Genomic DNA, 27,862 nt, shown 5'->3' with positions numbered 1-27,862 from the left:
TTTCTTTCATTCAACCTTATTTCCATTTGCATTACTGATGCACATCATACTGTTTACCTTTACCTGTACACTAACTTATCCCACCATGACCTTATTTATTTCACTGAACTTGTTTACTATTTGTACAACTGGTTGGATGCTAACTACATTTCATTGCCTCTGCACTTGTACTCTGACAATGACAATAAAGTTAAACCTAACCTAACCTAAAGGTACATCAGTGATCCATAAGGTCCATCATTTAAAAGGTATAGTAGTATAGTAAATTCATGTTTCCAGGTAAAGGTACGAAAGAGTGCCCGTCTTAGATCCGTCCCAGTGACAAAGTAAAGCGCAGTTTGGTATCTTTAGAAAGTGAGGATAAAAACCCATGCTTGCAAATAACATCGTAACATCAACATTGTCCAGAGGATCCAGCGCACTTCACATTGGTGCTGAAACAGCCAAATGATCTGATCAGATAACCATCAAGCCTTCCACCAGCCAAGTCAATTATGTTAGATCAGACTGACACACAGACATGTGCAAGTCAAAAGGGTCAGCAGAGGTCATCCCTGGTCTTTCCAACGCTCCAGGGAGTAACTTCTGCCTTCGGAATCCTGAGAAACAATGTGTTGAGCTTGCCTGCCTGCAGAAACACATCCCGACTGCAAAATGAGACTCACAACGCCCTAGACATTCATTTCTGTAAGAGTTATTAACAAGAGCTCCTTCTAGCGGGAAGTAAAGGTATTACACCGCCCATCTGCTCAGAGAGAGAGAGAGAGAAAAAAAAGGTGCGCTGCTCCAGTCCGGTCCATATGTGTATCCAGAGGTGATTTCTGCTCTCAGCGTATTTCTGTTTATTTTCCTGGGATGTTCTTGAAACGAGAAGGTAATGTCTTAAATCGTTTCTGTGACATTATTCTTTGTGTGCTAGGTTGGTTTGAGCAGTCCAGGCGGTCTAGGAATGAACAGGATGCCTATTGTATCTGTTATTATAGGCTACTGATTTAATCCACTAGAGCAAATCTCGTCACTGATATCTCACCTGTCATTTGGACTGCAGACATGTTTATGTATGGCTTGTCATTTGGTAAGGAACGTGGTTTTCATTGGAATTTTCTGGGCGTCTCACACCGCATCTAGTACACCAAGTCATGTCAAAGCAGCACGCCACCTGAGATACCATATGTCATGCATTCGGTTCATGGAAATGCTTCTTTCTTTCTTTGGTTTTTTTTTTTTCCTTTTCTTTCTACCGTTCTGGTGCGGTTTTAACCCCGCAGCGGGTGTAGCGCGTGCTGATCGGGTGTTCCTCTCCAGCGCGCGCTGGCGCCGCATCCGCTGTTTATTTCTCTAGACAGATGATTTACCGTGCACAAGAACAATGCATGCACGGGAGTGCATGGGTCTGGGTGGTGCTCTCATCGTCTGAGGGAAAAAAAAAAAGAAAAAAAAAGAAAAAGAAAAGCCACAGAGATTCATTTATCACTAGACATTTGCTGTGTCTCTTCTTCTGAAAGACACACCGACTGACTGCTCAGCAGATGTTCAGGTCTGCTCAGCCAGCAAGAAAGGCATCCATGGAGGATATGAGGTGCAGGTAAAAGAAAATCAGGATCAGACTATTCAGTTTTTTTGTCACACACACACACACACACACATACACAAAAGCATGGGTCAAACACGTCCTTTGTAAAGACCACAGATCTTTCCAAAAGACAAGTTAGATCCAACTCTGCAGCTGTAAGAAAGGACCACGCATGTGCACACCCTGCAGAGATAGTGATAGTATTTTTGATCTGCATCTGTAGAAAATCTTAAGGATCCTACACTTCAAAGCTTGACGAGCTGTAATTTTCCATCAAGACGTGTGGGCTGATGTTGTCCCAAGCGAGGAGAGAGAGAGAAAGAGATTGACGTATGCCGTTACCCAGCCGTCGATGGCGTTCCGGGTGTTAACAATCTCCGCCATCGTGAAGTCCGTAATCGCGTCTCGTGCAAGTTCACCGAATCAAGTGGCATGTAATCTGATGGGTTCCAGGCTCGGTGAAAGAATACTTTAAGCGTCAGTGTACATCTCAGATCACATCTGGGTAGATTTTAATGCTTGCTAATAGCAAGTTGAAATCATTTCATACTTGACGTTAGGGAGTCTGGGAATAATATTGTCTGGAAGCCAAGGCTATGGCCTTGTCTATCCTGAATCACCTGCACTTAAACCGTAGGCTTCTCCATTATTTGCAGACCTTGTAATGGTTCATTGGCAGGAGCAGGACGGGAGTATGTGCCTGTATCTTCAAACGACAGATGTGAGCTGAAGTTTATGCTTGGAAGCTAGCGTTATTGCACAATTTATCGTTCTACCCCATTTAACACGCTTGATTGAGCTCATTAGCTCATTATCACTGGCTTCGCTGGCTGGATCCGGTGTGTTAGAAGCAGGAAAATGCAGATCTCTGTGGATTGTTCTCCTCCAGGACTTGGTTGGTTCTTTCACTGACCTGTACTGCATACACAGACGATGAGCTTTCATGTGGGACAAAAGTGAATTGTTTACAACTAATTGACTAACGTCGCATTCTCGGGCACACAGATGGGATTGGGAATACAGCCCAAAGCGCACAAATGACCTCAATTCCCTTCCCCAGGGAGGGAGTGTTTGCGCTGATCTTAGACCAGTCACGGCCAGCATCTCTGGAGCTCCAGTGTTTAACTTTTCACTTTCTGCTTTAATGTTAGCGTAGCGGTATTCCCTCCGTCATCTGAGAGCTGCCCGCGGTACTTCTGAGGAAATCCAAGAGGATGTGTAATACATAACGGGCAATAAAGCAACCTGATATAAAAAAACCCAAAAAAAAACAATGGATGAGGCGGACGCAAAGTACGCCACGATGCAAAGTAAAGCGGTGATGCATCGATCCAGTTTGGTTTTTTTGCCAACATCAGAGAGCATTATGTCACTTATACAGGGCAGGACTACCCATAAATTCATTGACGACGCCCACTGGGAAAGACAAAGCTCTAATGTGTTTGGATGTTATCCTTTTCAGAACACCAATTAATAGGCTAAAAAGCAGCTACTAAATGTACTTTAGCTCAATAGTATAACAAGCTGCATTAGTGTGTGCATTAGTAGGTACATAAAGCATAAGGCTTTACGCTTTCCTGATAACGTCTCAGGCGACAAGAAGGCAGGAAATCTTTGGCTGACATTTCAGCCGTGGTGTTTTCTTTTCTCAAATGAAGCGTCTAAATCCGAATAGGATCTCGAATGACGCGTTCTAACGCGAGGCGACGGCTTGTTGTACTAGCATTAGAGTTAGATGACAATTTCTATGCTACATTATACTTTTGTTACTGTTTCCAAAGAACCCAGAGGAAACCCCCAAAGCACAGGGAGAACATGCAAACTGCATGCACACAGGGCGGAGGCAGGAATCAAACCCACAGCCCCGGAGGTGCGAGGCGAACATGCTAACCGCTAACCCACAGTGCGACTTATTCATAACGGAATAATATATTAATGGCAAATTCTATCATTTTGTTTGGCTAACTTTCTAGACCTCCTCACATCAGTAGTCGACCTCACACCCTCCCGGCTTCTGTCTGTCAGAGAACATGAATAATTGATTTCTGCTATACTCTCTGGCACTCGCACACATTCTGTCATAACACTGAGGTTTTTTTTGTTCTCCCTTGAAAGCCCAGAAGCTTCTGCATAACAATTTTCTGACACATCCCTTACCCCTCATTTTCCTGGGAACTGGAAAACAGTTTAAATGATTATCTGTCACTACAGTGGTTTTCAGAGCTATTTTTTTTTTTACTGAATGTTACAGAAGAGTAACCATGTCGAAGCCACATTGTACTTTTCCAAACCCTCAGTGAAGCTTGGATTCAGAACTGCTCAGTTAGAGGCCTGGCTTAAGGGGTTTGTGTGTTGTCTTTTTAACCGAACAGCATTTTGAATATCGTGATGCTGTGAAATGGCCAGCACACGTTAGAGCTGATGGGCTTATTCTTTTCATTTTTTAAAAAATGCTGAGAAAAAAGTTTACCATAATTCAAGTTGGTTGCCAGAGCCGTATCTCCCTGTAGTTCTCACCTGCTTTCCTACTGATGCTAAGCAGCGTTGAGCCTGGGCAGTACCTGGATGGGAGACCTCCTGGGGAAAACCTGAGGTTGCTGCTGGAAGTGGTGTTATTGAGGCCAGCAGGGGGTGCTCACCCTGTGGTCTGTATGGGTCCTAATGCCCCAGTATAGTGATGGGGACACAATACTGTAAAAATAAATAAATAAAACAACACTGTTTTTCAGATGAGACGTTAAACTGAGGTCCTGACTCTCTCCCAGGACACTTATTGTAAAAGAGTACGGGTGTAACCCCGGTGTCCTGCTGAAATTCCCCCTTTGGATCTTCTCTATCATTCCCTAATAATCTCCAGCCCTGAATTAGCTACATCACTCTCTCCTCCACTAATATCTGGTGTGTGCTGGGCGTTCTGGCGCAATATGGCTGCCGTCACATCATCCAGGTGGATGCTACACACTAGTGGTGGTTGAGGAAATTCCCCCCATACAATGTAAAGCGCTTCGAGTGCCTAGAAAAGCGCTATATAATGCAAAATGCAAAAGAGATTTTCGTTGCCAGTGAATTCATTAAAAGCGAATTATTACCAAAGGCTTCATCTATAATCCGTTGGCTTTCTTAGTTATATCTACCTTTATGTAGGTTTCAGTCGCCCATGTTCAAATGCCCATGTTTTTATGTCCATTACAGAATAAACAACTTTACAAAAGACTTTAAATACACATAGCTCCAGTACCTAATATAAAGTCTTGAGTCTTTTTTTTTTTTTTTTTAAATCCTTCCATTCGGTGTGTATTTTGAGACACAGTAAAAAAACTCAACCCAAGTCAGGCTTTTGCCTCGGTGATTCAGTTTTATAATATACCTGTAATCGTCTTACTTACCCCAAACAGGGGGGATTTGATCAAATTCAAGAGTTTTCTTACTTCTAAGTCCTTTCACGTTATTATAGGTCATGGTTTAAATTTAAAGGCGTTAGGGATACTTTTAGATATGCAGGACATTTTTTTTTCACCTAGATTCTTTTTTTGTTTCTTTCTCATACCCTGAGGAGATTTAATATGTTGCTTAGTTTCTAATGCTTGAAAGCACTTCTCAGTGTGTGTGTGTGTGTGTGTGTGTGTGTGTGTGTGTGTGTGTGTGTGTGCGTGCGCCTTTACTCTGTAGGTGTAATGACTGAATAAAGCCAGAGTTTTGAAAGCTAAATGTCATTGCCTGCAGGCTCTCTTCTCCTGCTCCAGTTCCCAGTGTACTCTGCTGTAATGGACTCATTATTACAATACCGTAAATCAGTCAGCACGACCTCCTTAGCTTGTCAAACCACTGGTTCTGCCCACAACGTCCAGTTTCACTTTTATGTTGGCCTTATCTGGCTTCAAAGTGGGCGCAAACGTACTGGAAAGGGATGTACTGTACATGTGAGCTGTTAGATTTTTCCGAAGCAGAAATAGAATAGAAAGCGAATAGAAAGCGCTACCCCTATAATATTTTAAACCTCAACCCTTTTGTTGTGTTTTGTCTTCCTCTATCGTTTGCTGCAGTGTGAAGTGCAAACTAGTATTGTCCAGCCCATCCCTGTTGCTTCACAGCCACCCCTCCCTCCTTCCCTCTCCCACTCCCTCACACAGGAATCAGCACTGGTGTATCCTTTTGATAATGAGACATCTGGACTGGACATCTGCTCTAGCTCTGTGTATCTGTTGCCTTTTCTCCAGCTATTCGTAATGCCCGTACCGTATTACAGATTTACAGTGGCTCGTATATCTCCACACGTTCTTGCTTGCCGTTTGACATTAGAAATGAGATTTATAGGGACTTCTGGCAACAGATAAGCTTCCTTATAAAGAGCAAAAACGAGACATGTTGCACAAATCACATAGAAAAGCGAGAAAAATCAGAGAGGCGACTTGTTTGTGGGGTTTTGCGTGTCCGTGATGTAATCCCAGTGGAATTATTTGTGTGGAGCATGAGGTAACTCCAGAGGAATTACTTGTGTACTACGTGTGTGTGTGTGTGTGTGTGTAAGTGTATCTCCCAGCTCAGATTTCCCATATTGACGGCAGTGACCGTAGGACTGCAGAGGCTATCAGTACGGGATGATAGAGTATGAATAGGGATGTGTCTGAGTGTGGGTGCGTTTAGGGAGGGAATGTAATCAGGATAAAGATTCAAGGTTAGCTGGAGTAAGCACCACAAATTCCTTAAAATCAATATATGACAGTGATGTTGCGAAAAGACATGCTCTCAGTCGGTTAACCTCGGCTGTGTCGTGTTTCCGGACGTATCCGTGTGAAAATGTGTACAGGTCTACTAATTGTGCAGGACTGGTTGTTCAGAGGAGGTGCTGTGTATGGAATGGAGGAAGCGGGTAGGAGTGAGATAAGAACAGCAAATACATATAGCTCGATCTGCAGAGGAAAGTTGTGCTGTTTCCCCCACATAGGTTAGATTGTTTTTTACTGTTTTGGTTGAAAGTTTGGGGTCATGACCTGGTAAAAAAAAAAAAAGGGGGGGGGGGGTCGGGGGGAGTCGGGTATGTAAAGCAGATGGCAATCACCTAAGAGAAACCAGCAAGCAAAGAGATAAGCCTAGTAAACCTGGTAAAGCTTATTTTCCTAGTTAGTTGATGTTACCTGTTCTCTGTTCGGTTGCTAGCAACTAAATTAGAATAAATATATTTTTCCCCGTCCGAACGTGCGTAATTCTTATAGTACACTGTGTCTTAACAAGAATTTGGTGACAAAGACAGAGTACAAACAATAGTCCCTAAGAACAAGAGCTTCCTGAATCTTTTTATTTTCCTTTCTTCCTCTCAGGTTGACAGTAAATTGGTGTAACCATCACTTGGTGCCTGCTTCCTGACTTGTGGCCTTTACATTTCTGTAGCCAAACTACAAAAAGCCCTGGACCAATCATAGAAAAGACACAACATCATCATGGACACAGACTCTGTCCACTCTGGCCACTCGCAGCACTCACGGGGGTCAAACAGACACAGGTAAGTGGCGCCTTTAGTGCATATTACATCCTACAAAGCAAAATATGCGTATATAGCTAACAACAACTGGTTATTTTGATCCTTTATTAGCGTTAAATATGCTAACCGTGAGTTGTGGCATAGCGTGATTGATCAGTTTAATCAGTATTATTTAGAACTAATGATGCAGTCTTTCAGGGGAGGGTGGAATTTATTTCTAGACGCATAATGTTGTTAAAGCAACGATTAACCTATTTATAAAAAAATATCTAATCATGTAGATCTGAATTTTAAGGCTTGTGCATGGCATATTAGAACAGCAGAACCATTTATATAAAAGAGTTCAACCAAGAGCTTAAAACTGGGAAGAGAAAATCCAGACTGAAGAAGCAGGTAGATTTTTAAATTTTTTTTTTTACCTTGATGTCATCTCCAATATTATATAACATAAAAAAAATACAGTTTATAAGTAATAAACAAACAAACAAATAAACAAACAAATAAATAAATATAATGAGCAATATGATATACACTGACTGAGCACTTTATTAGGAACACCTGTACACCTCCTCATTCATGGAATTATCTAATCGGCCAATCGTGTGGCAGCAGCTTCAGGGTAATGTTCACATCAACCATCAGAATGGGGGTAAATAAATATGATTTCAATGATTTTGAACGTGGCATGATCGTAGGTGCCAGACGGGCTGGTTTGAGTATTTCTATAACTGCTGATCCCCTGGGATTTTCACTCAGAATAATGCAATAAAGAAAAAAACATCCAGTGAGGGCAGTTCTGAGGACGGAGACGCCTTGTTGATGAGAGAGATCACTGGAGAATGGATAGACTGGTTCGAGCAGACAGAAAGGCTACAGTAACTCAGATAATCACTCTGTATAATTGTGGTGAGTAGAAAAGCATCTCCGAATGCACAACATGTCAAAACTTGAGGCGGATGGGCTACAACAGTAGAAGACCACGTCGGGTTCCTCTTCTGTCAGACAAGAACAGAAAGCTGAGGCTGCAGTGAGCACAGGTTCACCAAAACTGGACAGTCAAAGACAATAAGAACGTAGCCTGGTCTGATGGATCTCGATTTCTGCTGAGACACACAGATGTTAGGGTCAGAATTTGGCACCAACAGCATGAATCCATGGACCCAACCTGCCTTGTGTTAACAGCCCAGGCTGGTGGAGGTGGTGTAATGGTGTGGGGAATGTTTTCTTCAAACACTTTAATACCAATCAATCATGGCTTGAATGCCACGCCCTGTCTGAGTATTGTTCCTGAACATGTGCATCCCTTCATCACCACAATTTACCATCTTCTAATGTCTGTGATCATTCCCGCATGATAATGCACCATGTCCCAAAGCAAAACTCGTCTCAAACTGGTTTCACGAACATGACAATGAGTTCAGTGTTCTTCAGTGATCTTCCCAGTCACCGGATCTGAATCCAGTAGATCACCTTTGGGATGTGGTAGAACGGGAGATTCACAGCATGAAAGTGCATCTGAAAAATCTGCAGGAATTGCGTGATGCAATCATGTCGACATGGACCAGAATCTCAAAGGAAGGTTTCCAACATCTTGTGGAATCCATGCCATGAAGAATCGAGTCTGTTTTGAAATCAAAAGGAGGCCCTACTCAGTATTAATATAGTGTTCCTAATAAAGTGCCCAGTGAATCTCTCTTATAATGTGAAATATGATTGGTCCTGCATGAATGGTCCTAGTTGAAAATCATATTAATCATTGCAAATGTCATTCAATTTAACAATACGGCTTTCCACCCTTATTACTCACCGGCTTAAATAAAATAGCACGTGATCCAGCACTTCCTATTGTTTTGTACAGTTTACTAACTGCAGCAGAAAGTGTGACGCTTCGGCAGGGGTGAAAAATGCTGGCTACTGTTTTCACAAAAATATTTCTATGAGGCCCTGAGAGTTAAAAGTGGGACTATGAGGTATGAAATCATGAAGTCACAATTTGTTCACTGCATATAGACTATTTTATCATGCTTTTAATTTGCTATTTTGAGTTGTGGAATTAATAAATGAATAAAATAATAGTTCAAGATCAGAATCGTGGATTGGGAATTTGGACATGTAGCTTCAGAATGCAGAACACAACCTATGCCAATGGTCTTTTACAGTCAGGGCAGGCAAGATTTCAGCAAGGCTTGCAGCTCCGACTGACCTTAAAGCATGTTATTTAGTAACTCCCATGAACTATTTAGTAGCTACATGGAAACTAATAGGAAAGTTATGTTGGGGGAATGCAAGTTTGGACCCACTGGTGCTTGGATTTAAAAAGTAATTGAAGCTTTCTAAGCAGTTGTGGACATATAACAATGCTTTTTAAAACAATGGCTCATAATAAACATGACTAGGATCTGTAAAGTTATACGTTTCTGTTAAATTTGTGAAAGACAGATCAACAATGCTTAAAATGAACTCTCTGGGTACACGTGCGATATTTACAAAAGCTTTTAATCGATCCCTTCCATCTGTCTGTAAGTATGTCTGATGACTTTTACTGCTCCAATTACCCAAACAGAGCTGCGAAACCACAGGAGGGCGAGGCAAATTTGTGTCAGTGTGCTTGTTTTAACTGCTTCATGAGAATCTGTGCCATAGGGACAGAACCTGCTCCATTTACTGGAAAGATGGCGAGAGGTTTTGCTGCTTTTTTGTCATGCGTTCGGCTAAATCTCTCATGAGAAACCAGACTGTGCGTCTTCTTTCGCTGCCTTGATGGAGCATAATACTTATAAATATTTTGTATGCATGCATGAAGTCCTGATGGAATACTGTGAAAAATATGTGTTCAAAGAATCCAAACTCAATTCAAAATGTGCTGTGTTTACACTGCCAAACCCTAACGCTCACTGTCCTCTTTCAGTTAAAAAACAAACAAACAAAAAAAGAATGAAGGAATTGACCTCAAGAATGATAATGAAGACTATAAGGACTTGGATTAAGGACGCTACAGCTGGCTTTAACTAACCAAGTTTCCTTTTCCTACTGCAGAAAGAGGACATGAGGAAAAGTGATTGAGAAATCCTCAAAATAAATAACTAAATAAATAGAAGGCAGAGGAAGACGATGATGTGAAAGGAGCAATATTCTTAGTGTGTGTCTGTGTGGTGATGGCAGCAGTATTTCCCTGGCCCTTGTCCATGTGTGTGTTTGTGCCATGCAGTGATCGCAGTAAGGACCGGCACAAACCACGCAGTCATGATGGCAGCAATCGGTCCGACAAGAACGTCACCATCAGCAGCCTGTCTGCGCAGACAGGAGCGACAGGACAGACCCCGGCTAGCACAGAGCCTCAGGTCAGTCCACTTTACTCCTGCCTACAGGTGCATTGCTGTAATTAACATAGTTCTATATAGGCTGTGGGTGTGTGAAGACCTACAGTTGCAATCAGAATGATTCAACCTCCATTGCAAATCAGGTTTATTTTCAAAATGTACAGACTTTCAGCTGTTTGTGATGAACAAATCAAATAAAAGCAATTGAAACAGTTCAACACAACGAATGCTTCAAGTGGTTTCCCGAAATTCAATTAATCAAGGGCTTCATTAGTTGCAGAGGTGTGCTTGAGCCGGAGCACATGAAATACCTGAACTGACTAGGGGTAGAAAATATATTAAATACCTGGACGGGGCAGAAAAAGGAAGCTATCGACAACTGCAAGCAGATTTCTGAGAAGGCAGGTTGTGAAAAACCCTCGAGTGACTGTAAAAGACCTGCAGCAAGACTTGGTGTAACAGGCACTGAGGCTTCAGTGAGCACAGTAAGGCGTGTACTAAACCCAGAAGGTTTCCATGCCAGAACTCCAAGACGTTCACCACTACTGACCCAAAAGCACAAGATACGTCAATCAAAATCATATAAATAATCCACAGAAGTTTTGGGATTCTGTTCTGTGGAGCGATGAAGCAAAACCGGAACTTTTCAGCACGATGGATCGGTGGTATGTCTGGAGGAAGAAGAATGAAGAAAGAACACTCTGTCCACAGTCGAGCATGGTGGTGGCTCGGTGATGCTCTGCGGCTGCTTTGCATCCTCTGGCACTGGAAACCTGCAGCGTGTGGAAGGTGAGATGGATTCACTGAAGTATCAGGAAATCCTAGGAGAAAACGTCATGCCGTCTGTGAGGAAGCTGAAGCTTGGGCGTCACTGGATCTTCCAACACGACAATGATCCCAAACATACCTCAGATTCCACCAAGGCTTGGTTACAGAAGAAGTCCTGGAAGATTCTACAGGGCCATCACAGTCACCTGACTTGAACCCCATAGAAAATCTCTGGTGGGATGTGAAGAAGGCGGCTGCAGCACGCAAACCCAAGAATATTACTGAACTGCAGGCTGTTGTTCATGAGGAACGGGAGAAGATTCCTCAGGAACACTGCCAGAAGCTCTGCATCTCGTTTGTAGCAGGTCATAACAATAAAAGGAGCTCTACTAAGTACTAAAGATGCTCGCCATGAAGGGGGTGAATAATTTTGAGACTGGAGAAATCATTATAAGTTGCATTTTCAGTTGAATTTGGGGAAACCATTTGAAGCATTCGTCGTGTTCAACTATTTCAATCGCTTTTGTTTGATTTGTTCATCACAAACAGCTGAAAGTCTGTACGTTTTGACAATAAACCTGATTTGCACTGGGGGTCGAATCATATTGATTGCAACTGTACGTCAGTGTACGTCTATAGATATAGAATGAGGACATGGAATTAACAAGTTTAATTTTATGGCAGACAAATGCTTGTGGGAAAATGTCTGTCACTTTGCCTTGTAAAATCTCACATCAACACTGATTACCCCTCAGCTGAGAGAGAGAGAGAGAGAAAGAGAGAGAGAGAGAGAGAGAGAGAGAGAGAGAGACCTAGATGCAGAGGTCAGCAATAGAAATGCTCAGAGGAAATCAGTTGTTTGTTGTAAGCTTGGTGAAAGTAAGTCCGGTTTGAATTCGGAACAAAGGAAGCAGTAATCAGGCTGATTACCTGTGAATCAGTTTTGTTGGATCGTGCCATTGAACACATCAGCACCACGTACTCTGACATCGTTACAAAATTCATGTAAGATTTCGACAACATATAGCTTGATTCATGTTAATTCATCATGTGAACACAATCGATTCGAATCTATCTAAATAGGGTTTCTATCATGCTACCATAAATCAGTCATTTTTAAAGGCTAGAAGCTGAACCAGTGCTGCCGAGGGAGACTGAAGGAAATCTTTTGGTTCTTTTGTTAGTCTTTTCTGATAGAGAGAGAGAGAGAGAGAGACAGAGAGAGAGAGAGAGAGAGAGAGAGATGCTGCTCTAGGCATTACACTCCACTCTGACCTAGTTGTTTCGCACAGTGGGAGAAGCCACACAGTTTTTATAAGTCCTCATGTCTGTTTGAACTCGTGTGTGTGTGTGTGTGCGTGTGTGTGTGTGTGTGTGTGTGTGTGTGTGTGTACTAAAAATATACAATCAGGTAAATCCTATGTACTGTCAATCATATTTACTATCATAAATCCCATCTACCATGCAGCATGATTTTAACCTTAATGTTCTATTTGGAAGTTCTTAAAGAAGTTCCAGTTCTTTTCATTTAAAAATAATGCAAAACAATATTTCTTTCAACTTTTTGTGCTCCGCTCAGTGGGATATTATCTTTTAAATGATATGCATGTTGAGATTATTGCTTTAGGTTATTCTGACCACAGACTGATTAAGAAATAAGTGCTGAGTGACAGGCGTTTGTAAATCTGAAACAAAATGGGGATTTTTAGTCCTTGGCACTTTCCCTGTCTCTTATTTGCACCCCGTTAGGAGAGTGGAACCATTCAGAGCACTGTTTTAAAGAAAGAAATTATATGGTGATTTATATTTCGTTATTTAGAGTTCCTTATGTACTCATGTGTAGTTGCATTTAAAGCAGGACTTGCTAATAATGGAGCGTGCAACAGACTCGTACACAACACTAAACACTTTCTGCTCTCCGGACCTACCTGATCCGTTCGGATGCCCTACCTCTGGATGGAGCTCTCATCAACAGGAGGCTACGGCCTGGAGATTACTGAGGACGGTACCGCTTGAAGTACCATGGAAATGGTTTTGGACGTCAATTCCACATGGACGTTCTCGCTGTGGCTGCTGGGACTACGGTTGCAGCGATGGCCTTGGGACTGCGATTACCACATGCAGTTTTACACTCAGGTCTCCTTTAGTGAACAGTGGACTAGTTCAACAAACAGACTTCATATAAACACCACAATGAACTTTCTTTTACTTTCACACTCTCCGTCGTTCCCCAGATGAGGACGGGTTCCCTTCTGAGTCCGGTTCCTCTCAAGGTTTCTTCCTCGTATCATCTCAGGGAGTTTTTCCTCACCACCGTCACCACCGTCTCGCCCAATAGGGATAAACTCACACGCTTAAAATCTCTATCCTGTATTTATATATTTCTGTAAAGCTTCTTTGGGACAATGTCCGCTGTTAAAAGCGCTATACGTATAAAATGTGTTAGTCGAGCCTCGTTATGAGCGTCCGTGTTTGTACCTCAGTGCTTTAGCGTCTCGCGTGTTCCTCGGCAGCGCTAGAGGGCTAATGATAATCTGCGACTGGTTGTCATGCCTGCTTGAAGTTCTATTCTTCTCTGTGTAATTCAGCCTGGTGTTGACTCACATGTCCTTTATTATATCTGTCATATAGTGATGGTGTGTGAAATCCTCTCTACTCGGAAGAAACTGGAGACATGCAGAGGAATTCCCTCAAATCCTGTGCACTTTGTTCCTGTCGTATTTATACATGCAGAAACACGTTAATGAGTTTGTTAGGTAGCAGGAAAGGTTGTAAGAAATGATTTATTTACTGTAGAGAATAAATATGTAATACATGTATTCCGAATGGAATAACTTGAAACAAATTTTAGGGCAGGGAACCATTCCAGTGTAAGAATATCTTCACTGACCCCCTTATGATCGCAGTACAGATTCATTTTATAGACTTGATAAGTAAGAAATAAAACGCCCTGTTTTACTATATAAATGATAGAGCATTTATTTTGTATAGAAAATTATATCTCGGTTTCAAGCAATAGAGCTTGAACTAATGACATGAAAGGCTTTTTTTTAAAATGAGAAACACATAGGTGTGAGCATTTTTAACCCATTCAGATGAACACTTTATTATCATAATAATAACCATAACAACCATAATAACTATTGATAGTTTATTGTAATCTCCACTGATTTAAGACAATTATACAGTATAGAATTTTCCATATTTCTGCATAAATATGACCAAAAACATCAGATTTTCACACAAGTTGTAAAAGTAGATAAATAGAACCCAGTCAAACAAATGAGGCAAAAATATTATACGCTGTAATTTTTTTTATTGAGGAAAATGATCCATATTTTTTATACCGCTTATTCTTCAGGGTCACGGGGGAACCTGGAGCCTATCCCAGGGAGCATGGGGTACAAGGCGGGGTACACCCTGGACAGGGTGCCAGTCCATTGCAAGGCACACTCACACAGTCGCACAGTCGCACACCCGTTCATACACTACGGACACTACGGACACTTTGGACATGCCGATCAGCCTACCGTGCATGTCTTTAGACTGGGGGAGGAAACCGGAGTACCCGGAGGAAACCCCCGCAGCACAGGGAGAACATGCAAACTCCGCACACACACAGGGCCACGTTAAGAATCGAACCCCTGACCCTGGCGGTGTGAGGTGAACGTGCTAACCACTAAGCCACCGTGTGCCCACTAACTTCCAAATTATTCCGTACGTGAACATCAAAAATATTCAAAAATGAACATGATCGGCTGTCTCGGAATACTTGATCGAGATTTCTATATTAGTTTCGACGTTTCTGGCTGGAAACTGATGAGGAATCTTTGTTGGGATTTCTGTAGCTCTTTGTGTGCATTAGCTCACACACACTCCTTAGGCATGCAGGGCTGAACATCGAGAATGACTCTCAGGTGGAAGATGAGCTGTCTAATCCCGGAGTCTGAACACACACACACACACACACACACACACACACACACACACACACACATTCCTGTTGCTGGTCCTGTTGCATGCTGGCAATAAGACCACATTCCCCCTGTGTCTGTGTCGGTTTCCTCTGGGTTCTCTGGTTTCTTCCAACTGTCCATGCTGTTCAGCGGATCGACTAGGATAGATTGTCCGTGTGTGTATTGTGGATTAATACTGAAGATAAATGAATGAATGGATGACCAACATAATAGTCACTTCATATTTCAAATGAGCTGAAGAGGTCCTGACTATGTGTGGTCATTAAAATTCCCGGTATAACCCCGGTGTCCCGGCGAAATCCCCCCATTGGCCCTTATCTATCACGGCCTCCTAATAATCCCCATATCTGAACTGGCTACATCACTCTCTCCTCCACTAATATCTGGTGTGTGCTGGGCGTTCTGGCACCATATGGCTGCCTTCACATCATCGAGGTGGATGCTACACACTAGTGGTGGTTGAGGAGATTCCCCCCATACGATGTAAAGCGCTTTGAATGCCTAGAAAAGCGTTCTATAAATGTAACTGTAATGTAATGAATTGTTTTCCTGTTAAATTTACGAGGCTCGTTTACAGCTCCAGTGTATCCCTGGTTAAAGGATCCGTGGAGGGATATCTGGTGCAGCTGTAAATATTTACACTGGTGTCACATGAGTCATGAATCATATTTCTTTCTGTAAGACACATACATGTATATTATTACTCACTTTACTATTATTCACTTTACTCATGTTAAATGTTTACACACACACACACACACACACACACACATCAGTTATTAAATGATTATGATAGCTGTAGCTCTTAGAGGTGTTATTACTCTGTGTGACACGTTCTCATTGCCTTACAGGCAGTTGCACTGCCAGCCGGTTTTACACTGATTTTCTGCCCTGGCCCAAAGTGAACGCCTGGTCGCTGTATTATTTTGGAAAGAATGAGAGGAAAAGGGATGGAGGGTGGAAAGAGGAGAGGTTCAGGACATTCACAGACTTGTTTATCACTCCATCTCTTCCTGCTGTTCCCTCTCACGCTGCTGGAGCCCAAAGTCTGCCTCTGCTAACCACGAGGAAGCGAGTGTCTGCCTCAGTTAAACAGGACACACACACACACACACACACACATGCACAGATGTGCCTACTCTAACACTTTTAATTCTTTCTTTCTCACTTGATTCTCACTTCTGTTCTATAACCAAACTGATAACGACTTACCGATGACTTATTTATTTATTTATTTTTCACACGTTTGCTATATCCGTGGTTATAAATGAACGCGCTGCGCCGACGTGGGTCGGACAGCGCACGAGAGGATGTGACGTTCAAAATCTGCTGACCCAGTGGAAGTTTTTATAACCTATTTTGGCCCAGAAATGCCAACGTGCCTGCGTTATCACCTGACCTACAGTTCGGCCTTAAACGCCTCTTCACATTACCTACAAGCAGTTTTGCGGATGTTCACTGTTTACGTCGACATTAATAGGAAAAGTCATCCAAATACTAACTAAATACACTCACTGTCGCTTGAAGTAGAACCCGGTGTGGTCTTCTGCCGTCGTATCCCGTCCACCTCAAGGTGCGATGTCTTGCGCATGCTGAGATGCTTTTCTGCTCACCACGGGTGTAAAGAGTGATTATATGAGTTATTAGATCTGTCCTGGCAGCTCGGACCAATCTGGTCATTTTCCTCTGACCTCTCTAATCATTTCCACCCACAGAACTGTCACTCACTCTGTGTTTTTTGTTTTTCGCACCACTCGGTGTCAACTCTTGTGTGTAAAACTCCCAGGAGATCAGCAGTTTCTGAAAGACTCAAACCAGCCCTTCTGGTACCAACAACCATGCCACATTTAACGTCACAGAGATCAGTCTTTCTCCACCATTCCGATGTTTGATGTGAACATTAACTGAAGCTCTTGACCTGTATCTGCATGATTTTTTGCCTTGAATTGTGAGGATTTGGTGTTTATCGTGGTGTTTAGGCAACAAACGATTAAATATAATTCATACACTGCTTTAATAGTACACACAGACAGCACAATATAGCATGTTATTTTGTATAATTTAGTGTATATTGAGGGAAAGCATGTCAAGGGGGTGAAACGTGATCTCTGCACGTGACTGGTATGATTCAATAACAAAAGCGCACGACCCTGCCACTGCTACTAAAATATGTACGTTATACAAACTCATAAGATCAGGTCTGGTTATTCTTAACCCCTTTAACACCCCGGGACTTGTTGTTAGGTCCAGATTTACCCTCTCAGTCATAACTGCGTACGTTTCCTATCATTTTCTCTGTAATTACTAAATCTTTTATAACAGTTAGTGAATCATTTGCTTGAAGACGAATAGCTCAGTAATAAGACAGGTGGTTATGATGCAACATCCATAACATTAGACCTGGCTCAGGTACTGTCTGTATAACCAAACAGAGGTTTCAAAGACTCTCATTTTTGTGTTCATGAAGACTTTTAATCGAATTCATATTCATATGGCTTTGCCAGAGAGAATGTTTTCTACATGGAAAAAGCATGGCAATAGCGTTGAATTGACCTGTTCTGAAACAGTTTTTCTCTGCAATATCATGGTTTCTCTCCCCCTCCTTCCAGGACGATAACTGGGCCGAGACCACCACGGCGGTGACCGGTACCTCAGATCACAGTCTCTCTCAGGAGGAGCTGGCCAGTTTTGGGAAGGAGACCGTGGGTAGCGTGCATAAGCAGAGCTTTGTGCGTTTGCTGCCTCTGGCCCTGACACTGCTCCTTGGACTGGTGGTTCTGGTTACGCCACTAGCCTTTGTGGTGCTGCCACAGCTGCTGTGGGCTGAGCGTGTGCAGTCGTGTGGCACAGCCTGTGAGGGCCTCTTCCTCTCACTGGCCTTTAAGCTGCTGATCCTAATGCTGGCAGGCTGGGCCCTGTTCCTGCGTCCGCGCCGGTCCACACTGCCTCGCCTGGCTGTTTACAGAGCACTGCTCGCTGTACTCACGCTGCTGCTTCTACTCTCATACTGGCTCTTTTATGGAGTGCGCATCCTTGACAGACAGGTGTGTGTGTGTGTGTGTGTGTGTGTGTGTGTGTGTGTGTGTGTATTTATGTCTGAGATGTTCGTATCATTTGTATTAAAGGTATAATGACTTAAAATATTATCATGATCATTTTCACGCAACTAAATTGATTTAAATCACAAAGTTGATTATTTTCCTAAAACAGCATGTCCCAAAGCGTTCTGTTCCTCTTATACCTGAGGATACGAGTCGAGTTCCTGTTATCGGTTACGTTATAGCAGGTATAAACACCAGGGTCTCTTTTTTTTTTTTTTTTTTTTTGACGAACAAAGCACTGTGATCTGTCCAGAAGGCGTTCCTTTGACAGAAAATGTACTGACTGTGATAAAGCGCTGACGTTCTTTCCATAAACGTTAAATAAATATCCGTATATAAAGCTTCACTATGTCAACAGTTATATCTACGGTTTCTTTTATGAAAATGGCACGTTTTCTGCTTGTCATAGTAGTAGTTCATAGCAGAGCGAATACGATAAAAGTCCTTGAATGAGCTGTTTGAGCGTGTATCAGAGCGATAACGTCAACCCGTGAGTCGTTTTTAATTCCTGCACTACTGTAAGAGCCGGGCTTTTATAGAAAACTCAATCCCATTTAATTCAAGTTCCAGCCGTGCGCCAGGAAGAAAGAACGGATAACTTTGTCGAGCGTGTGTTGATTGTTTTCGTTGGTGGTGTGTTTATGTCTGTGGGTGACAGGATGAGAATTATCAGGGGATAGTGCAGTTTGCCGTGTCGCTGGTGGATACGCTGCTGTTTACGCACTACCTGGCCGTGGTGCTGTTGGAGGTGAGGCAGCTGCAGCCGTGCTTCTCATTGTGTGTCACACGCTCGACTGATGGAGAGACACGACACTACAACCTGGGCCAGCTCAGGTAACACACACTGTGTGTAAGAATGAGTAAGAGAATGTCGAAGAATAAATCCTTTCTATGTCAAATCTGTTTGATTCTTAACAAGAATGATTTTGGCTGTGTGTCATTTCTTGTTATTGTAATCTGCACTTTTATATTCTTCTGTTACTGTGTGCGTGGATTAGGAATAAATCATTTACTCCATTCAGGCCAAAGAAGAAGGCAGACGTTAATCATGCAATTATTTTAACCATTTATTTCTTGGGGGTTCGATTCCCGCTTCTGCCCCGTGTATATGTGTGTGTGTGTGTGTGTGTGTGTGTCTGCGGAGTTTGCATGTTCTCCCCGTGCTGCGGGGGTTTCCTCCGGGTACTCCGGTTTCCTCCCCCAGTCCAAAGACATGCACGGTAGGCTGATTGGCGTGTCCAAAGTGTCCGTAGTGTATGAATGTGTATGTGATTGTGCCTTGCGATGGATTGGCACTACATCCAGGGTGTACCCCGTCTTGTGCCCTGGGATAGGCACCAGGTTCCCCACGACCCTGTAGGATAAGCGCTGTAGAAAATGGATGGATGGATTTCTCTCTCTCTCTCTCTCTCTCTCTCTCTCTCTCTTTCCTGCATCTGTAACTTCTTTGTTTTTACTCTTTTCAATGATTAGCATACTCATAAGACCAACCTGCCTGTTAATTCACCAAGCTTCTCCTCTCGCATTAGGATTCAGGCATTCCAGTATTGTTAGTGCGTTCTCGTGTGTATTGTGGGCGTGGCTTTGGACGAAACACTGTAGATTATCACTACAGCTTTAGTTAATATACCGCTGACTAGACCTTTAGTCTAACATTATTCGTTCTTCCCTCTTTCTGTGTGTATAGTATTCAGAGGGCAGCTCTGGTGGTCCTGGAGCACTACTATAAGGACTTCTCAGTACATAACGCTGCACTGCTGACTGCTGCCAAATCCCGGACGGCCAAGCATCTGGCTGCTCTGAAGGTCTACAATGTGGATGGTGGGTTCTGCACTTTGCTTTCTTCACGCCGATGCATTGTTCCTGATTTTAGAAGAGATAGTTCTATACTGGTCCAGGCTCATAGTCATAGTTCGCAGTAAGAAAAACTCCCTACGAGCATTTGGAAGAAACTCTGAGAACGAACGTAGACATCTTGTCTGTTTGACGGTGAAAAATGCATGAAGGAGATTCAGCTCAAGCAAAGCAAGTCTCCTTGAGACCTTCAGACACATGGACGGCCTAAAAATCATCTTAACGTCTTAATCTTCTGTGGGGGAAACACTGTGTTAATAACAATAGAAATATGTGTCTTTGGTGTATAATAACAACAGAATCGCGCAAATTGTTTCCATTCCTGTGGTTTAAGGATTACTGAATATTAGGATTATTATTTAGTTTGTCACTTGATATTTTTGGTGTGTGTGTGTGTGTGTGTGTGTGTGTGTGTTTCACTGTGTTCTCTGCAACATTTAAAGTCAACCCCAAAAGCTTTCTTTTAGAATGTAAGGTAAAACCATGGAATGCACTGAGTGCCCACAGTGTGTGTGTGTGTGTGTGTGTGTGTGTGTGTGTATTTCTGCCCTAGAGGCAATTTCATCCATCAGAGGTTCATCCAACATTTACTTCAGTAACAATAGCACATATTCATCCTGAGCACATTCATTAGTGGTGTGCCTATGAACAGCTTATATTTTATATGGCGGGGAAACCTGACGTTTTTTTAAGCACTCCCCTGGCCCGAGTACACACACTGTATTCACACATTCAATCCCACATCATAAAGATACCGAGCTGGTATTTGGCCACTACACAGGGCATATTTAGCCCGTCTGTGCCTGGACCTTCCCTACAAAGAGGAAATGCACACACAGTCTTGTGTATTTCAGTGTAAAAAATGATGTGTGCATAATTGATAGTTCATCTTGTATAAACACTTCCAGTCAAAAGTGTGTATGCATGCGAATAGGTTTATTCATTGATTTCTTATTATATTCTACTATAGATTCTATTATATTCTTATATATTATATTCTATTATATTCTTCAAACGATGGATTTGATTCGAGTGGTTAGGATTTCAGTTTTTATTACCTGGTATTTACATCTTCTGTAGACGTGTTAAACAACGTGAAACATACAACCTTTTGTATCAGACCACCTAATTCTTAGCCGAGCAAGAGAACGGGAACGGATAAGCCTTGAAGTAAATGAAAGTAAATAGCACTTAATATTTGGTTGCGTATCTGTTAAACATGGGTGGGTTCAAAGAAAAGGTGCCACGTTCTTAATTGTTTAACACATCTAGATGTAAATATCAGGAAACGAATGCTGGAATTCTGATCTATCGTCTCGCATTCATCTTTTGAGCTCGAAACCCAAATGTCTTCGACGTATAGTGAAAATAATAGAATCGGCCTTGCTGTTCCAATACTTTTGGAGGGGACCGTATGCTAGAACAATTTGAAATGTTAAACAAATCAAACTATTTTGCTTTGCGCTTTTAAGCAGAAACGAGATATCTGATGAAGCTTTGGACGCTCTTGACAGTTTTCTCAGCCGGTTTCATGAAGACGCGTCACCCAGGCGGATGTTCCCGGAGTCCCCAAATACTGTAGGCTGAGCACTTGTTGGCTGTTTCTCCTAAATGAAAACTACCTGCTTTGGAGGGGAAACAATTTCATTTGAATTAAAAACTAATTACAGAAATTAATTTATACGTAGGCGTTAATGTCACTATTTACATTTGTCTCGATCTATTAAAGTATTTTATTGCATTCACTATTGTATGCAAAATTCTCATGACCCAGATTTCACTATTTTTATTTTTTTTTTTTTAAATCTCACAACTAAAGCGGTTTCTTTTACGCAGTGATTGTGCTCATGGATTGTTTTTGGAATCATTAGGCACTACGCTCATGTTGTGCACAGGCACAGTGCTGCCCTCATGTGTTCATCTGATTAAACCCAATTGAACCAGATTGAATAAGCTTTATTTAACAATAGACAAGACAACATAACTTGCATAATTGGCAGTAATAACAGTAACCCCCAGAGAGTGAAATTCAAAACCTGTTACCATTAAGCAGTGCCTCTCCTTTAGTCATACTAGACTTCCCATTAGAGAAGCTCAATTATCTCCACAGGCTGTTAATGAGATTAGGCTTACTATCGAAATATTCAAAGCTATATAAAATAACTAAGGCGCTGAAAACAGCGCAATCAGCTCACTCTTAGCTTGCAAGAAGGAATATCTGAATATCCTGATTCCATGTGTAAATGGAAAATGTATTACAGTATCCTGCATTAGAGTTGTCCATTTTGATTATCGCATTTTATATTACTCTATGTTGTTCATCACACTTCGCTAGCTGGCTACAGTACCTCATGTGTAACTATTACTATTTATACCACAGCACTGTTGAATTCTTGAATCAATTGGTGTTGATTGATTACTTTTAATAGCATGACTTGGACAGTCTTTCCAGCAAATCACAGATTTATATTAACGCACTGATTCTAATACGGCGGGGGAAATAAGTATCGGACGCGTCAACGTTTGTATCAATAAATATATTTCCAATGTGGTTATTCACATGAAATTCTCACCAGACATCAGTAGTAACTCAAGAAATCTGGAAATATAAAGAATTCACAACATTAAAGTACATAAATGAAGTTATGTGTAATAAAGTGGAATGACACGGGAAAAAAGTATTGAACACGCTAAGAAAAAGCAGTTCTCCATGACAAGGTAAGGCGAGGAACTAGCTGAAATTCATAAGTAATTATTTCTTGAGTTAATACTGATGTCTGGTGAAAATTTCATCTGAATAGCCTCATTGGAAATATATTTACTGAAATAAATCTTGATGCATTCAATACTTATTTCCCCCGCTGTACGTTACTATTTACACAGTGACTTGTATGGTGGATTTTAAAAATGTGTGTAATTGTTGAAGTTTAAGGGAAAAGATTTGAGTTTCAGTGCTTTGTAACAGTCCTAGCTAAAACTGTCACTTGAAGGTTTCTGACACAGGAAAGTCTTCAGAACAGAGGTCTTTGCAGTGTCTTGGTAATATATTACATATTTTTATGTCTTGTTTGACTAACCTCGCATGGGAGATACAATCTTACAAGAACAGGATCTTACAGTATCTCGCAGATATCCCGCAACATAAAATGTAACTATAAATGGGATACAAAAAATATAAGATATCTTTCTTGAATGAATAAAAAAATTGTTAGAATTGGCAATGAGAAATAAGGGATTTTGTGATGTGCTGTTATAGAAAGAGAAGCAATTTTGGGGTGATAACAGCTTGATGTCAAAAAACCCCATCATTGATTATTATCCTGAAACAGCAGTCTGAAATGTTTTCTCCCTTACAGAGAATACAGCTGTTCGAGTTTTTATACAGTGTGCAAGTTGCGATTTCTCAGGTTAGAACTTTCTAAGATCTCAAGCTGTAAGATCCCATCATGCCGTTCTTTATCCTGTCAGGTCCTGGCAGTGACGGTGCAGCGAGTCAGTCTCGAGCCAAGATGGCTGCTGCGGCCCGACAGAAAGACGCCGGCCACAGTGAGCTTTACTACGAGGAGGCTGATTATGAGAGAAGAGTCCGGAAACGCAGAGCACGGTACGGGAACGACGAGGAGACTTCAGAACCGAATGATAGTGGGATATCATACTGACGTTATGATACATGTTGATAAAGCAGAGCAGAGAAGAAATGAAGTAACTTGAGAACTAGGACTCGGCACATCACTAAACCAGAGTTCCATCCAACTGTAGGGTACAAGTTTTCACTTTGCTACAGGGTTAATATCTGTTTAATGTGCTCTCAAGGCTGGTGGTGGCAGTAGAGGAGGCGTTTACACATGTACGGCGGTTGCAGGAGGAGGAAAAAAAGAAGCCTCCAGGAGACGTGATGGAGGCACGTGAGGCAGCTCAGGCAATTTTCCCCTCAATGGCACGTGCGCTACAAAAGTACCTGCGCACAACACGTCAGCAGCACTGCCACAGCATGGACAGCATCCAGAGCCACCTCGCTTTCTGTATTACCAACAACATGAGTCCCAAGGTACACACACACACACAAATACACAATCTCTTCTGTACATGAAAGCACATCAGTATGAATAGTTTGTAGGTAATATTTCTGCATTTATAAGAAAATTCTTACTTCAGAATACTAATTATAAATCTCTAATACTATGTATGGCAGTAGTGTAGTGGCTGTAAAAAAAAAGAAAGAAAGAAAGAAACACTATAAAAAAAAAAAAACTATTTCTAGTGAGGACTTTTCATTAATTATTAAAATTGTTAGACACTGATTAGACAATTCGGCCAATTTCCATTAAAAGGTGTTTTTTTTGTTTCAGCAATGTGTAGTCTCCACTCTCTGCTCACGGTGCGTTCAGTTCATGTCGGAAAGATCGTATTTACAAGTTGAAACGCGTGCCGTGAAGTCGTAATTACGAGCGGGGGAAACGCAGGATTTTCTTTCAGTTGGGGGCGTGTCAATAAGACAACATGGCGGAATCACTGGAAGGTGGCTGGTGGTAAATTAGCAGAAATTGAATGTTTACTCTTATCAGAAGCTGATTTCAGCTCTTATATGCAGCAGGTTATTGTCAGGTTTTATTATTTACAATAAAACAAGCTAATCGCCTGCACAAAATACCATAGCGTTGTACAATTACAGCATAATATGTAACGATAAAGTTTTACGGCGGCGTCATGAATTGATTCAAAAAAGAAAAGAAAGAAAAAAACGCACCTCAGGCGCATTCTTTGTTCTTCATTTTCTAGAAGGAGAGTTTAAAAACTTAATAAAACCTCGCTGTATTTTTTTGTAGTTAATTAAGAGGACGTAGACCGCCATCTCGCTCCGAATAAAAGTGACTCGAACGCACCTTATGTCGTAATTACGACTTCCCGACTCGTACATACGAACTTCGCAGGACGACGTGAGCGCACAGTCAGTGCTATGTTTTGTCAACAGGCGTTTCTGGAGAGCTACCTGACTCCTGGTCCGACTCTGCAGTACAACAGCGAGTGCTGGCGAGCTCTGCAGTGGACACTCGTCAGCGAGGCATCGGTCACCAGCCCACTGCGTCACGGCACCGAGTTCCAGCTGAAAAACAGCCACTTCTGCCTGGTGGTCAGCAGCAAGTCTATCCCGCAGCTCAGAATCAGCGAGGAGTACATCCACCCAAAATCACACAAGTTCGTGCTGCAAGTGCAGTCAGAGACCTCCGTCTGACCCTCTGCCGCGTCCGTCGCTTTTATACACAAACTCAGAAACGGTGTTTCTTTCTTTTTATTCCCTTTTTTTTTTTTTAAAAAGAAATCCCTTATCGGACGTTCTCATATCGGACATATTTTGATACGCAGCAGTGTGTTTCTTTTTGAAATGAAAAGTATTAATGTACAAGACTTTGTATTTGAGTGTGATACAAGTGTGAGAGTGTGTTTTACTGTATGTGTGTAAGCTATGCTTAAGAATTAAAGGCTGCTGTTTATTAATGGAGGCATCGAACAGAAGTGTAAAACCTGAACTGTGATCATTAAGAAGTGTTGTCTTACATGTCATGTGACTTGCCTAATAGACAAAAACAGACACTAAGGAAGTGACCGCAGAATCATTACCTACAGTTACCTAAAGGAACCATTTGAAAATGTATTTGACACGATGGACGACTTTAATACCACATTTACAAGAGAAGATGAGACACGGTGTCACCTTAGTCCATAAAAATAAAAAAATAAAAAACTCCTCAAAACTTTTCTAATGCGCCAATTTCTCGTTTGGGATTTCGTCATTGTGGTAAGACCACGAACCGTGTAGGGCACCCGAGCCCAGGAATGCTGCCTAAACCTTTTTGATAAACCTTTTAATGTAAGAGGGCTTAAAACCTTTTCACCAAAAGGGTTCATTAATCATTCAAATGCAGCAGAAAAACTACCTAGTGAACATTTTTTTTTACATTACAGCCAATAAAAACTTTTCTACTTGTATTTATAGGATTATGAATGAGTTTTTTTTTTTCTTCCCTGTGTCCTCTCTGTGTGATGATATATGATGTGTCCCTGTCAACTTGTGAAGAAAAAGGCAGCCGTCACCTAATCCTGCCGATTTCTATGACAATAGGAAACCTTTTTATTTTTTGTAAAATCTGAAAGAATACAGTCATCCTGTACATTTTATATTGTTTACATTGGTATATATATTTTTTTTTGTGTACATAAGTCTGTGCGAATTTAATTTATGAGTATATGTACAAACATCTTATGTACTTTTTGCATGTATATATATTCATATGACAGTGTTAAATTTCCTTCTGAGATCATTCATTAATATGAACTCCTTTCAGATCTTACGCTGTTTTCCTTTGTCTTCTGATCATCTCATACGTTTGCTCTTAAAAGAAAACTTCATCCTGGTTTCTAATAAAATTTTTATGTCTGAGACAAATAAGTGATATACAGTGTGTTATGTTACACACTCGTTCAAGCCATGATTGACTGGTATTAATGGGACAAAAGTGAGCCAAGAAAGCATTCCCCACACCATTACACCACCTCCACCAGCCTGGACTGTTGATACAAGGCAGGTTGAGTCCATGGATTCATGCTGTTGGTGCCAAATTCTGACCCTAACATCTGTGTGTCTCAGCAGAAATCGAGATCCATCAGACCAGGCTACGTTTCTCCAGTCTTCACCTGTGCAGTTTTGGTGAACCTGTGCTCACTGCAGCCTCAGCTTTCTGTTCTTGTCTGACAGAAGAGGAACCCGACGTGGTCTTCTACTGTTGTAGCCCATCCGCCTCAAGTTTCGACGTATTGTGCATTCTGAGATGCTTTTCTGCTCACCACAATTATACAGAATGTTTATCTAAGTTACTGTAGCCTTTCAGTCAGCTGGATGTTTTAATTTATTTTAACATTCTGCATAAACTCTAAAGACTCTAAAGCAGTTATAGACGTTCACATTTTTCCCCACACATTTTCACATTTCCCCCCTTTCTGATGGTTGATGTGAACATTACCAAAAATTATTTCTCATGACTCTCTGAAATTGAGAAGCAAGGACAATCAGACTAGCAATCTGCACTGGTTGATTTACCGGTACTGATGTCATTATGTATGTGTAGGCCTCTCATCACATGATTGCATGCTTTCAATCTAGGTAGCTACAGTCAGTACACTATGTGGCCAAAAGTATGTGGACACCTGACTATCACAGCCATATTTGCCCATTCCAAAACCATGGGCATTAACACAGATTCAGTCCCTCTTTTCTGTTCGAATAACCTCCACTCTTTTGGGAAGGCTTTCCACTAGATTTTGGGATGCTGCTGTGGGGATTTGTGTTCATTCAGCCATAACAGCATTAATGAGGTCAGGCACTGATATCGGTCGAGAAGGTCTGGTGCACAGTCAGATTGCTTTATCTCAAAGGTGTTCGGTGGGGTTGAGGTCAGGGCCACGTGCAGGCCACTCGAGTTTTTTCCACAACCATTTCGTCAAACCATATCTTTATGGAGTTCACTTTGGGCACAGTATGGGGAACGGCTACATATGGGTGTGATGGTTAGCTGTCCACATACTTTTAGACATATAGTGTAATTAATTCAGTCATTCATTCACCTTCTGTAACTGCTTTATCCAGGTCAGGGACACAATAAGTAATAGGCTTCCTTAATGAAATTCATTTTAGCCAGTAATCCTGACCTCTCGTATTTGCGTTCTATTTTCAGAAGAATTTTGTGCTGCCACGTCTTCCCAAAACCTTCATCTGAAATGTTGTTTATATTGCA

The 27,862-nt window shown here is 41.7% G+C and overlaps 1 protein-coding gene across 2 annotated transcripts; it reads left to right on the top strand.

Annotated features, from left to right (window-relative positions):
- The first annotated feature begins 684 nt into the window (after positions 1-684).
- vangl1 (VANGL planar cell polarity protein 1) lies at positions 685-27,830 on the top strand. 2 transcript variants are annotated; one of them, XM_053627673.1, is made up of 9 exons: positions 685-874; positions 6,962-7,073; positions 10,261-10,393; positions 17,727-18,161; positions 18,877-19,052; positions 19,906-20,039; positions 23,541-23,676; positions 23,886-24,120; positions 25,045-27,830. In XM_053627673.1, exons 2-9 carry the CDS (start codon positions 7,012-7,014, stop codon positions 25,303-25,305), a joined length of 1,572 nt encoding a protein of 523 aa, XP_053483648.1. In that variant the 5' UTR covers positions 685-874; positions 6,962-7,011; the 3' UTR covers positions 25,306-27,830. The 2 variants fall into 2 exon arrangements, with proteins under 2 accessions (XP_053483648.1, XP_053483647.1); XM_053627672.1 differs by having other exon boundaries at positions 6,892-7,073.
- Positions 27,831-27,862: the final 32 nt, after the last annotated feature.

Source organism: Ictalurus furcatus, chromosome 6 (genome assembly GCF_023375685.1).
Source record: "Ictalurus furcatus strain D&B chromosome 6, Billie_1.0, whole genome shotgun sequence".
In the NCBI taxonomy this organism is placed as follows: Eukaryota; Metazoa; Chordata; class Actinopteri; order Siluriformes; family Ictaluridae; genus Ictalurus; species Ictalurus furcatus.
The sequence above is the reverse complement of the archived record's forward strand: the minus strand, read 5'-3'. Positions and strand labels throughout refer to the sequence as shown.